Genomic DNA, 13,156 nt, shown 5'->3' on the forward strand with positions numbered 1-13,156 from the left:
TCCCCTATAATTATTATCACTATTGTTCTGCATGTTAAAATCAAGCACTTGGAGCCTGCTGATAAAGCTCTTTAATAACTAGCAGGTAAGCACAGTGTTCTTGTTTAAAAATTGCAATTAGCAACGCTGTGCTCTGTAGTCTCACCTGCGGTGAGAGCAAGCTTGGCTTGGTATCAGTCTTCTATGACAACACATTGGCTGTTGTGAAATTTTTCATTATTTAATTTTCAGGAGCAATGGAAACTTTTAAAAAGTGCTATAGAGTATGCGGTAGTAAGAATTAAGGCAGTATCTAAAGGTATACTCTACCATTGGAAGTTTTTTTTTTAAAAAAAAATAGATTTTATTGATTTTTTACAGAAAGGAAGAGAGAGGGATAGAGAGTTAAAAACATTGATGAGAGAGAAACATCGATCAGCTGCCTCTTGCACACCCCCTACTGGGGATGTGCCCACAATCAAGGTACATCCCCCTGACCGGAATCGAACCCGGGACCTTTCAGTCCGCGGACCGATGCTCTATCCACTGAGCCAAACCGGTTTCGGCCCATTTGAAGTTTTTAATAAAGACAGTATTTGATCCTAAACATCAATGGTTTGTTTTGGGCAGAAATGTTGTAAATATGTTCCGGAAAAGAAACCAAAAAAGCTCTTTGCTCTGGTCTTAGCGAAGAGGTGGAAGCTCTTGGTTACAATTTACACCACTCAAAGCTTTTGTGGTCCTTACATTTGGCATGATTTTATTTCCCAAGTTTTCCAAGTTTCCATATTTAACATTTATCTGCTGGTTAAAATCATTTAAAACGGCCCCTTATCAGTTCAACTCATGGAGAATTCGGAATCATCAAGACACTAAACTTACCCCACCTGCAGAAGATAACATCCTATCAACTATGCCTGTCAGGGAGTAAACTGTCTTTATGTAAAACACTATTTACAAATGATGAAAAAGCAGACCATTCATGAAATAGATTTTGTTACACTTAATTTGTGATACCACAACTCTAAGACATCAACTGCTACTTTCTGGCAACCTCCAATGGGGTTGCTGGCAGTGAGGAGTTGCCACACTCCGTAGCCCAGCTCTCCCTCCTGGGGTCCAATGGCTCGATGGAGAGAAATATGGACGTGGCAAAGGAATCTACACCCCCTGGAAGAAGAACAGGCCTAGCAGAGCTCAGACTCTCCCTGTGAGTTTCATTAACAAGGCGCCCCAACTGAAACAGCAAACAGCTCAGAGTGCCTGGGCACCGTCCTTTATGCAGGTTCCATCTTTATTTTTCTTTTTAATATGTTTTTATTGATTTCACAGAGGAAGGGAGAGGGAGAGAGAGAAACATCAATGATGAGAGAGAATCATTGATCGGCAGCCTCCTGCACACCCCCTACTGGGGATTGAGCCCATACACAGCCACTGATGGCGCCGGACTCACTCGCACCTGCTGCTGGTGCTGGCCCCAATCGCTCCGTGCTGTGCCATCAGTGGCTGCAAGTGGGGCTGGCGGCGCTCTCAGCACGTGGAGGCGGCAGTGGAGGGAGCAGAGCCGCCGGCAGACAGGGGACCAGGGGCTGCGGCAGGAGGGGCCAGGCGGGGACACAAAGGATGGGCTGAGACCTGCCCCTGTGCCCACTGCAGCCTCAAGGCCCACAGTTCCTTTGAAGGCGCACCAATTCATGCATTGGGCCCCTAGTGGTCTGAATATTTAACAAGCTCACCAAATAATTCTGATGTACATTAAAATTTTAAAGCCACTGATGTATAACAGTGAACAGATTGACTATCTTCCAATCTGTTCTCTACAATTATCTTCCTCACCTGAGATTTTAGTACAAATTAATTTCCTAGAAAATTATAGTCAGCTTTTAGTATTCCTTGTGAAGTCAGATTAGTCTTCCTTCCACTTAACTGAGATCAGTGAAGTTTTGTTCCATCTCCTGTATGTGTGTATATAAAAAAAACTCATGTATACATATTCCACCAGGTAAAATGATAGAAATGGAATTGAGAGAAGTATCTTAAGTGCTTATGCTATATGAGTATGCATATTTTTAAAATTTAGTGGGTACATTTTTATATAACTGTGTAAAGGAACTGAAATAGCATACTCACATATATAAATAAATTACATTTTAATATATTTTGCCAGTGCCCACAGTGAAATAGAAATATATATTGCCAATTTTTATTAGGTTTTAAAAACCAAATGCTGCAAAAATAATAGTTTGTCATTTCACACATCAAAAACAGCTCAGGTACGCTGAGTACCTCATCAATACAAATTTTGCCCAACAGATGATAAAGTTAACTCAACAGGCAGGTTTGATTTTCAGACAACCCTTATAAGCAAAAACAAGGTTGCATTAGTAAATCAAGAAACTGTAGTGATTGTCAGGATAAAGCCAAAATAGTTAATAAGCAAGAACCTTTTCCCATCTAAACTGCTTAGTGAGACTATTTAAATGCCATATGTATTCAGTATAACATTTAGAAATATTCTTTTATACAGTAATTGGTTTAAAATATAGTGGCATAAAGCAAAAACAAACAAACAAACAACAACAACAAAAACCCGAACTAATTCAAGGCATATGCTAAGGCAATTTTCCCCCTTAATTCCATTAGAATACAATTAATGAAAGTTGATAATAAGGAGAGGGAATGAAAAATGCTAGGCATGCTATTGATTACCATAAAACTGTTTGGCAGTCTCTACCAAAGCTAAACATATGTATACCCTGGGATCCACGATACCACTCTTGGGTATAAGCCCAGAAATGTGTACATATGTGCATACACATAAAATGTTCGTAACATTTTTATTCATAATAGTCCTAAATTTAAAATAGCCCAATACCCATCAACAATAGTTAAAGATATTAGCATATTCACACAACAGAATATTATACAGCAATGAAAAAGAATTACTATTACTTGCAATGAAATAGATGAATTTTACAGGTCAAATGTTGAGTGAAAGAAACCAGATACAAAAGAGTACATCTATATAAAAGTCTAAGCAACCGGTATGACCAAACAACTGGAACTGGTTGACCAGTTGCTATGACGTGCACTAACCACCAGGGGGCAGACGCTGATAGTCAGTGCACTCCCAAGGCCCCTCCCTATGGCCCTTCCCCATGGCCAGCCCTCGATCAGCCACGATTGAGGGGCTACTGGCCTACCTCCCAGGTTCCCTTCCCCCTGCCAGCTGGCCCCCTAGAAGGCCTCGATCACCAGCCAGGCCGAGTGACCTCACCCGTGCATGAATTCGTGTACCAGGCCTCTCTAGTAGCACATAATTTCTGTGGCATGGAGTTCAAAAACAAGCAGAATTATAATACTTTATTGTGATAGAGGTGGGAACAGTTGTTACCCTATGGGTAGAGATTATTGATTAGGAAGAGTCACAAAAGATCTTTCTGGGGTGCTGGAATTGTACTATATCTAAGCTGGATGATGATTACAAGGATGTATACACTTATAAAAATTCATTGAGCTGCATGCTCAAGATTCCTATACTTTGTTGCATGTAAATTATAACTCAATTTTTAAAATTAAAAAAAAAATGTCATATTCCTTAATCTCCAGGTGAACTAAAGAGAATTAACTTTGATTCATGAAGCACAAGCAACAGTTTAATGTTCATAAGCACAACCTATTCATGGAATTGGCTAGACTTAGGCTACTATTAAAACATTCACCAAAACACATTAAAAAGCTAGCAATTTATTACTATTTCATGTGTGTAGGTACAACTCAAAAGTATTTAAAAAGAAAATTCATATTATCTTTTATAATAATAAAAGCGTAATAAGCTAATTAGACCGGACTGATGAACGACCTTCCAGACATCCTTCCGGATGAAGCCGCAGCAGTGGGGGCTGAGGCAGAGGCAGTTAGGGGCAATCAGGCAGGCAGATAGGTGAGCATGAGGAGCCAGCAGTCCTGGGTTGCAAGTGGGTGCAGGCCGGACTGAGGGACCACCTGCCCCCCATGCACGAATTTCGTGCACCAGACCTCTAATATATCAATAAAAATTATATTTCTATAAAACGTTTAAAAATACCAGTGTTGGTTTTGCTAGAATATAGTAGCCAAAATTCTCTAATTTTACCCCAAGTGAGAGAATATTGAAGCCAGCTGCACTTCACCCATAATTCAGAGTTCATACCTGTGTGGACTACTTTAGCACCCACCCCGCCAGATTATTAATGGTCTCATTCTGTAATAGCTTCACCCCTTAACTAACCAAGTCATAACTAGAATGCGGTCACTGGTGGGAACACAATTATTTAAACGTTTCTAAGGAGGGACCCACTCACATTGATGATGATGTTCAGAGACTCGTCGTTGGGAAGGAAAATGCACACGCTCCGGCGGTCTTGCATGACTCTGTTGTTGTGGAAGTTCAGTTTGTTCATCGTGTGGGGGCTCTCCAGTGGTCAGCGCTGGGCTCCGCGTCCCCACCAACGCCGCTGCTTCCGAGAACTCCACAGCCGCACGCCGCTCCTCATCACACACTCCGCAGGAGAAGCATCATGAGGTGCCACGACGGAGGGTTCACAGCTAGAAAACAAAAAGCCCCATCAGGCGTGAATAACGGCGGTGAGATGAGAGCCAGAGAGAGGAGCAGCACAGGGACAGCGTGTCTCATAGCTAGGGCTGCTTAGTCCTAAACCAGTTTGGCTCAGTGGATAGACCTGCAGACTGAAAGGTCCCAGGTTCAATTCCGGTCAAGGGCATATACATGGGTTGCGGGCACATCCCCAGTAGGAAGTGTGCAGGAGACAGCTGATCGATATTTCTCTCTCATTGATGTTTCTAGTTTTCTATCCCTCTCCTTTCCTCTATGTAAAAAAATCAATAAAAATATTTTTTTTTAAAGATAGAGCTGCTTAGAAGAATAAGTGAGAACTCCCTGAAATTCATCCTACATCTTGCCCACTAACGACTGCCCTAAAACTTTCATTCACAATCATGAATTAAACGTAACAGCCATGCACTGCAGGGCTCACAGAGGCAGAGCCGCCTCTGAGGTGTTTTCAGCCTCCCAGGACAGATAACAAAGGGCGCCCACAAGAAGCAAAATGACAAAATAGTAACGACAACGACAAAATTCTAAAACTCCTTTCTTCCATTACAAAGTCAAATAAACGTCTTGGCCCTTGCATGCCATTCCTTCTTCAGTCACTCTGGTCTGGCTTTCACCTCCTCCACGTCACCCGCCCGGCTCAACAAACAAGCCAGTGACTCCAGACCCGTGGTCAGCAAACTGCAGCTCGAAAGCCACATGTGGCTCTTTCCACAAAATACCACGGCCTGGGCGAGAGTCTATTTTGAACAAGTGGTGTTAGAAGAAGTTTAAGTTTGAAAAATTTGGCTCTCAAAGGAAATTTCAATCGTTGTACTGTTGATATTAGACTCTGTTGACTAATGAGTTTGCTGACCACTGCTCCAGACCATTAGCGATATCTGAGGAGTCACTGTGCCGGATGCCTCTCTGACATTTAGCACGGCTACTATGCCCTCCTTGCAACGTTTTTCTCCCTTTTATGGCACTGCCCTCTCTCCTAATTCTCTCAATTGACATTGCAAACAATTTTTCTATTTGTTATCTCACTAACCAATAAAATACAAAGAAACAAAACTGTATAGTATATCAAACTATGTTTGTATGCAAAAGAAATGTGGGTTTTGGAAATCTCTGACTTCTAATCAGTTTATTAAACATATTAATTTTATTTTTTAACTTCTCTCAGATCTTCAATTTATACAAATTTATTTCCAAGTAATGAAAATTTTCTCTCCAATTTTCAATGAAGGTCTTTTTATTTCTGTTTCGTGTCTCATTGCATTGGCAGGGCCTTGTAAGATAATTTTAAAAGTGGTGGGTATTTCCTACTTTTAAGGAGTGTGTTTAATATTTCATCCATTGCTAATATAACACTAGTCAACAAAGATATGTTAAGAATCATTGCCTCTCAAACCATTAGCAATATTTATAGTGTTTCTTATTTAATACCGTTACATGTACATTGTTCCTAAATTTGTGAGAAGCAAAAGAGAATTTCCAGGAATAGAGAACTGTTTTAACAGGTAGAGAGTTACAACCACATAGTTTTAATAGAAAAAGCTATTATCAGTGATCACATAAATCAAAGCATAAAATGAGACAGAATCTTGGCCTATTTGCATCTTAAGGTTAAATGTCCATCTGTAATCAGCAGGAGGGTGGGAGAGAACATATTCTTTGCTATCAGCAGGAGGGTGGGAGAGAATATACTCTTAGATGACACCATAAATAAACATAAACCAGTATTTCCTTTTAAAGTATTGCCAAAACTGGTTTGGCTCAGTGGTAGAGTGTTCGTTTGCGGAATGAAAGGTCCCGGGTTCGATTCTGGTCAAGGGCATGTACCTTGGTTGCGGGCACATCCCCGGTAAGGGGTGTGCAAGAGGCAGTTGGTCAATGTTTCTCTCTCATCAACGGTTCTAGCTCTCTATCTCTCTCCCTTCCTCTCTGTAAAAAAATCAATAAAATATATTTAAAAAAAATAATAATAAAATAAAGTATAAATGCCCAGCCAGGGTGGCTCAGTGGTTGAGCATTGACTCATGAACCAAGAGGTCACTGGTTCAATTCCCAATCGGTCAGGGTGCATGCCTAGGTTGCTGGCTCCATCCCCAGTAGGGGTGTACAGGAAGCAGCCGACAGATGTTTCTCTCTAATCGATGTTTCTATCTCCTTTTCCCTCTCTCTCTAAAATCAATTAAAAAAAAGATGTCTGAAGTATAAATAATATACTATCCAAAAGGGAGCGCCTCAAACTAAGTAAACACAAATAGTAATCTTATTTACAGTACTCCCTCCCTGGGATGGTGACCAAAAGCTCCCTTAGAAATATTCTGCTTTTCCTAAAGGATAGTAGCGACTGTGTTCCATTAGGTTGTAGCCAGCACATCGCCCGACGGGGTCCCTGGAGGTCCTGCTGCATCCTCTCCACGCGGGGATGGTTGGCCCACGTGTTCTATGGCTACAAACTCACTGCACCCGAATCCCATCGCCGATCTAAAACATGCGCACTTTTACCGAAACAGGTTTGGCTCAGTGGATAGAGCCTCGGCTTGCGGACTGAAGGGTCCCAGGTTCGATTCTGGTCAAGAGCATGCACCTTGGTTGCAGGCACATCCCCAGTAGGGGGTGTGCAGGAGGCAGCTGATCGATGTTTCTCTCTCATAGATGTTTCCAACTCTATCCCTCTCCCTTCCTCTCTATAAAAAATCAATAAGATATATTTTAAAAATAAATAAAATAAAACATGCACTCTTTGAGCTCAGCAGTTCCAAAGCGGCCACTGTAGGACCAGCACTGCCTGGACATCTGCAATAAACACAGATCCTGGGCACAGGGACGTCTCTACTCAATCAGGATCTCCAGGGTCAGGATCAGGGCTCAGAAACCTTCATCTTTTAGAAACGCTCCCCAGCTATTTCTGATATACAGTCACATTTGGAAATCACACTTCAGCTAACAGAAGGAAGCACAGGGTTGGATATAATGCCTCCATAGTACACATCAGGACGTACACATCTGAAGTATAAATTCCTAAAACAGGTCACATGTCTATGTATACTCAGAACATTTTCCTGAAAAATGTTACTCGGTGATGCAGAAATATATAAATAAATTGGCTAAGCAGGGTACCCTGTATGTACTCTCTCAGAGAAATTCAGAAATCGTTGAAAGCTCTGGTAAGTCCTGCAGGCAACTTTTCAAATTTGTTCAACTTAATATTTCTCAAACTTACTTGGGCAGAGAATACTCCCCAACCCACCACATATCCATTAAGGTCGTACAGAATAAAATTCTTAGGCGTACTGTTTAAGAAACACAGTTCTAAAATGATTTCCTTGTCAAGTATTATATTTCATGGCAAAATTTCCCCATCTGTATTAATACATTACAATCCTCTCTTGTTATTAAAATCTTTTAAGAAATGATAAACTATTCTTAATGCATCTTATTTAAATTCAAACACTTGTGATATTAATCCCAGTATATTTCTTCTTATTTAAATCTACACTTCCAATTGAGTTCCTCCTATAATTCTCCATTTCTAATTAAACCAATTAACCGGCGGTATTTCTACTGACCTACTTTCTAGAATGAAAAGAAAAACGTAGGGGAAAAATATATTCTGAGGTTTGGGATGTTTCCAAAGCTTAATTAATAATAAAATTTCATTTGAGTACAACTTTTATTTATTTCTTGGTCCAAATCATGCAGTAAAAACAAAAGACTAAAAGAGGTTTACTGAAGAAAATGTAACAAAAGCAGAGTGTTTAAGAAGCAGTAATGCGCCAAAACCGGTTTGGCTCAGTGGATAGAGCGTTGGCCTGTGGACTGAAAGGTCCCAGGTTCGATTTCCATCAAGGGCATGTACATTGGTTGCGGGTACATCCCCAGTAGGGGGTGAGCAAGAGGCAGCTGATCAATGATTCTCTCTCATTGATGTTTCTAACTTTCTATCCCTCTCTTTTTCTCTGTAAAAAATTAATAAAATATATTAAAAAAAAAAAAAAGAAGCAGTAATGCTTCATTGCTGCTTTTTCTAGAAAGCTTTGAGGATGGCAAACTATAAAAGCCCTAAAAGAGAGATAGGATTAAGTTTTTAATTTACCCAGGACTGCATTAAAGCTGATTAAAAGGTTCAACTGAAATAGCAAAATTACCAGATCTCTAATATGCTCCGGTATAAAATTTAATCTTAAATTGGACAGTCCTGGGGAAAATAATTAGAATAAATTGATACCAATCTGAATTGTGGAATTAAGCCTTTTATCCGTTGGCCACTTATTCTGTGTCCTAAATTTCAGCTCCTTCCTGGGGGGTAAGGGGGAGAAAGAAGAGGGGGCACATTTTCTATTCCAGGGAAGCCTTTTTTCTGCCCAATGTTCTTAGGGTAGATTATCTACAAAGAACAAACCATAGTATCATATGTCATAATATCATATTCCCCAGGCAACAACAAAACAGCTTTACTAGTGATCAAACTCTACCTTGCCATCTTTACTAATAACCAACTTACAAATAAAATGTTAAGCTATAAGATTCCCACACTTGGATTTTAAAGTCATATTATTTATTATAAAGCCCTTATTTCCGGAGGATCGCCATTGATTACAAAGTTACTTCATTTCTTTTAAGAATCAGGAAGCCACTACATAGTGTGGACATTCAGTGGTGATTTCCATTTTTTTGGAAATTACCTTTAAAACTGGGTCACCTTGGAATAAAAGTATGGACTTCAGTTCATCCTACAGGGTAGGGCAAAAGTAGGTTTACAGTTGTGAGCACAGGAAACACAGTGTTTATTCTTATATTATTTATTATTGTATTATTTTCCACTCGAACTGTAAAACTATTTTTGCCCCCCTCTCCCTGTAATAAAGCAAGATTGGTTCATTAGCTGTGACCAATGTACCATAGCCATGGGGGTACATGTAGAGTATATAGGAATTCCCAGTACTATCTTTGCAACTCCTGTGTATGTAGAAGTACTCTCCAATAAAGAGGTTTTGTTTTGTTTTTAATTAAGTCAACAGAAATTTCCTACCCACATAATATAATCTCACTTTGAATGGAGGCAGAGGGAATTCTTAACTTTGAGATGGTCAACCTAAAAAAACTTGAAAGGATGATAATTTGGTAAGAAGATTATTACAAGGCGATCCAAAATACCTCCAGACACTGCCAAATGTTCACAGGTGCAAAATCACCCATAGTAAGAACCGATATTGTAGCAGGCATGTCAAACTCCTGGCCCGCGGGCCACATGGGGCCCACAACGAATATTTTTGTAGCCCAGCCAATATAACAGTATATAAGAAATGTTTCAATAAAAATTCCGTGACTTAATTTTTACAATATCCTGTTATACATAATTATTAATAACGAACTACAACATTCGCTAATGACTAATTACTATAATCGTGTTGCAGCTAAACTTTGGGGGGTCTACTTTGGGGTGGGGAAGCTAAATGTATTGTATGTTGTAAATGGGACAGTTACATTGTTAGGTGGTGACTCCTTTGAAATGTTATTTATGAAATTTATGAAAAAGAGAAAGTGTGTATGACTACGTGTGTTCAAATGTGTGCTGGCCGACCAAAGAACGGAATGTAGACGACATCTGTTTTAATCTACGTGGCACCATCTTCCTATTGAAGAGTGCTCCTCTCCCCTCCAGGTTTCCAGGGCGGCTCTCAATCAGAGTGGGCGGAGAGATGATGGAGGGTACGGATGTGACCCAGGGCTGGCCCAACAGGTGCCCTATTCTCCCGGTCACAGTGCTGGGTGTAAAGGGTGGACATATAGACCAAGCAAAGTCGGAATTCCTCCATGAAATCTGTTACACAAATGTTGGGATGGAGAGGGCTGCTCTCCTTTTTGGATTCCCATTTGTGTGGATAATTTGAGCCTGGGGTTGCTGGCAATCATCTTTCCACGGTAAGAATTTTCCTGGAGAAGGAAGACATCACAGAGGAAAGTGAAGCTCAGGAAGAATCCTGATAACATCATTTTAACTCCTGTATCCAGCTGTGTCCGAAGCCAGAAACCGTTCCCAGGAAACCCCATTTGGTGGCCAATGAATTACCTGTCCTCTTCCGCCAATTCTGCCACTTGTAACAGAGCTTATTCAAACAAGAAGCGGATTTACTGCTTGACACACTTATTCATTGATTCATTGCAAGTTTACTATCACCGGCTATGAAGATGGACATTGGCGTGGAAAAAAACCCATAATGCTCTAAGGTTAAAAGTTTCAACACTCGGAAAACCGATCACCGTCTCACTAATAGAAAGGTGTGGAAGGCTGGTCAACCTTTAAGCTCTGAAAGATCAGAGCCAACCGCTCCCTATCTAATTAAGACAATGGTAACTGAGGCAACTTCCCCACCAAATAATCATGTAAATCCTTATTGAAAAAGATAATCTGCCCGTTACTGGAATTACCTAAGGGCTATGGGTGTATCCAATAGTCTCAATAAAAGGGATAGCAAGGCCAGAGGCTTGAGTAGATCCCTCTTTGGCTTCCGCCGGCCCCCATTTCCCAAATTAATGCTTTTCTAGTCTCTTTCCATTTGCGTGGGCCTTCTCCAGAACCCGAACCCTGAATCGGAACCCTGAACCACACAGGACGTGAAAGGGGCTCCCACAACAACAAAGCAGAATAATCACTCTGATGAATATACATCAATGGCAAAAACCTTCTGGGTAGAAAAACATCTGAATAACTGAAACGTTCAGGTGAGTTGCTTGCTGTTCAAACACCACTGTTTTCTAAGGGAATTGCTGCAAGTGACTTATAGGGAAATGCATAAATTCATGTAATGCAAACAAAACACAATTAATTCATGGCAAATTTTCAGCAGCAAGAGAATATCACATCTTGAATTCTAATTTGTGGGTGAGCGGTGCTGTCTTAGTAAAGGCCACAGAGGTTTTTTTTTTTTTTACAGAATGTGCTTTTACTGTGTTGTCCATTTGTCATATATTATAGTGGCTGGAAAAAAAAAATAAAGGCATTTTCCCACAGTTTTGTTCAAGTTCACCAATCCCTTCCTCTAGCTGCGGCAACAGTGTGCACTCTGTGGGACTCTGACTCCCAGGCTCCCAGGTGCTGTCCTTCTCTGGCTTTTCTCCTGCGATGACCATACTCCCGTTCTTCACTGTGAGAGGAACACAGTGGTACTCGGGCAATGAAACCACCCTTTTTTTTTTTTTTTACATTTGCGATAAAAACACACTTCTCCAAAGCACAGTTGTGGTATGTTCTCTCTAAACTGGACAGCAATAAGCATTCCTCTGTTAATCAACAATTACAGTGGCTTCCATGCTGGAGTTCATAAAAGAAATAATGGGGGTCTCCCGAGTTATTTTACTAGAAAATATTTCAAAATGCCTGATGAAACTGCATTTTTCCCCATGGTGACACCCCACGGGAAACAAAACTATCATTTGCCGAAGTAACTTCATCTCATGTTTAAATGCTTATTCTGATGGCACATTTAGTTTCACTGCTGGATTTAAAAAATGAAAACAACTGACATAAGTTATTTTGCTAGACAATCTTCCCAAACACAAGCCCCAAGGAAGGCGAAGGAGAGGAAGGCTCATAAAAATGATCCTCAATGATCGAAAAAGTTGGGATAGATTTAGTTGCTATTTGTGTAACAATCTTAGTAAGAAAAAAAAAAAAAAAATCTGCCGAAACCGGTTTGGCTCAGTGGATAGAGGGTCGGTCTGCGGACTGGAAGGTCCCAGGTTCGATTCCGGTCAAGGGCATATACTTTGGTTGGGGGCACATCCCCAGTAGGGGGTGTGCAAGAGGCAGCTGATCAATGATTCCTCCTCATTGATGTTTCTAACTCTCTATCCCTCTCTCTTCCTCTCTGTAAACGATAAAATATATATTTTTTTAAAAAAATCCATCCTTCTGCCTAGTCTGTCATCCTAGTGGCCTTCTCCTCTCCCATAGCTCCGCACCATGTTCTCACCTGGATTTCTAAGTGTGCTTGTCTTGTCCTTTCAGTCTGCCACCCCACAACGCCGGCAGCGTGACCTCGTGCAGCTGCACCTCCCACCTGCATGTCACACCCGCTCACATGCTCAGTGCCACAGCCCTGGCACAGGGTAACACCTACCCCCCAAGGCACAGAGCGATCTTTCACCACCGGGCCCCCTCCAGCCTCCGGGTCTCAGGGTGACCATTCTGCAGCTCCTGCTTTGCATTCCTGCAACGCTTTCCCTCAGAGTCTCCCCAACAAGCGTTGCTCTCACATGCCTATGCTTTTGGCCACGCTGCTTCTCTGCCCGCAATATCCTCCCTGGCCTATTATCTCACCACCCACCTCCCACCTCCCAAAGAACAAAGGACACTGGTACACCCTGGGGCACTCAAGCCACCGAAGCATGCCTCCCCATCGGTGGGCAGCTGAGGGGCAGTTCCCCTGCGCTCTTTTTGTTGTTGTTGTTGTTGTTGTTTTTTAAACAGGAGAAAATCACATTTTAATACATGTGCACAGGGAATTCACATGCATGTGAAAATGTCAAGGACTGTGAGGTAAAACTGGGTGACTGCATGATTTGCAG

General features: G+C 41.2%; 1 protein-coding gene across 10 annotated transcripts in view; it reads right to left on the minus strand.

Annotated features, from left to right (window-relative positions):
* Positions 1-13,156, minus strand: part of FRMD6 (FERM domain containing 6) — an 85,257-nt gene that overhangs the window by 41,642 nt on the left and 30,459 nt on the right. For all 10 annotated transcript variants that reach the window (XM_084887045.1, XM_084887040.1, XM_084887043.1 and 7 more), the window contains one exon: positions 4,323-4,566. In XM_084887045.1, the coding sequence (XP_084743171.1) occupies positions 4,323-4,421 (99 nt within the window). In that variant the 5' untranslated portion in view covers positions 4,422-4,566. The remainder of the gene's footprint in view (positions 1-4,322; positions 4,567-13,156) is intronic.

This window comes from Pipistrellus hanaki (assembly GCF_964339955.1).
Source record: "Pipistrellus hanaki genome assembly, chromosome: 1".
Classification (NCBI taxonomy): domain Eukaryota; kingdom Metazoa; phylum Chordata; class Mammalia; order Chiroptera; family Vespertilionidae; genus Pipistrellus; species Pipistrellus hanaki.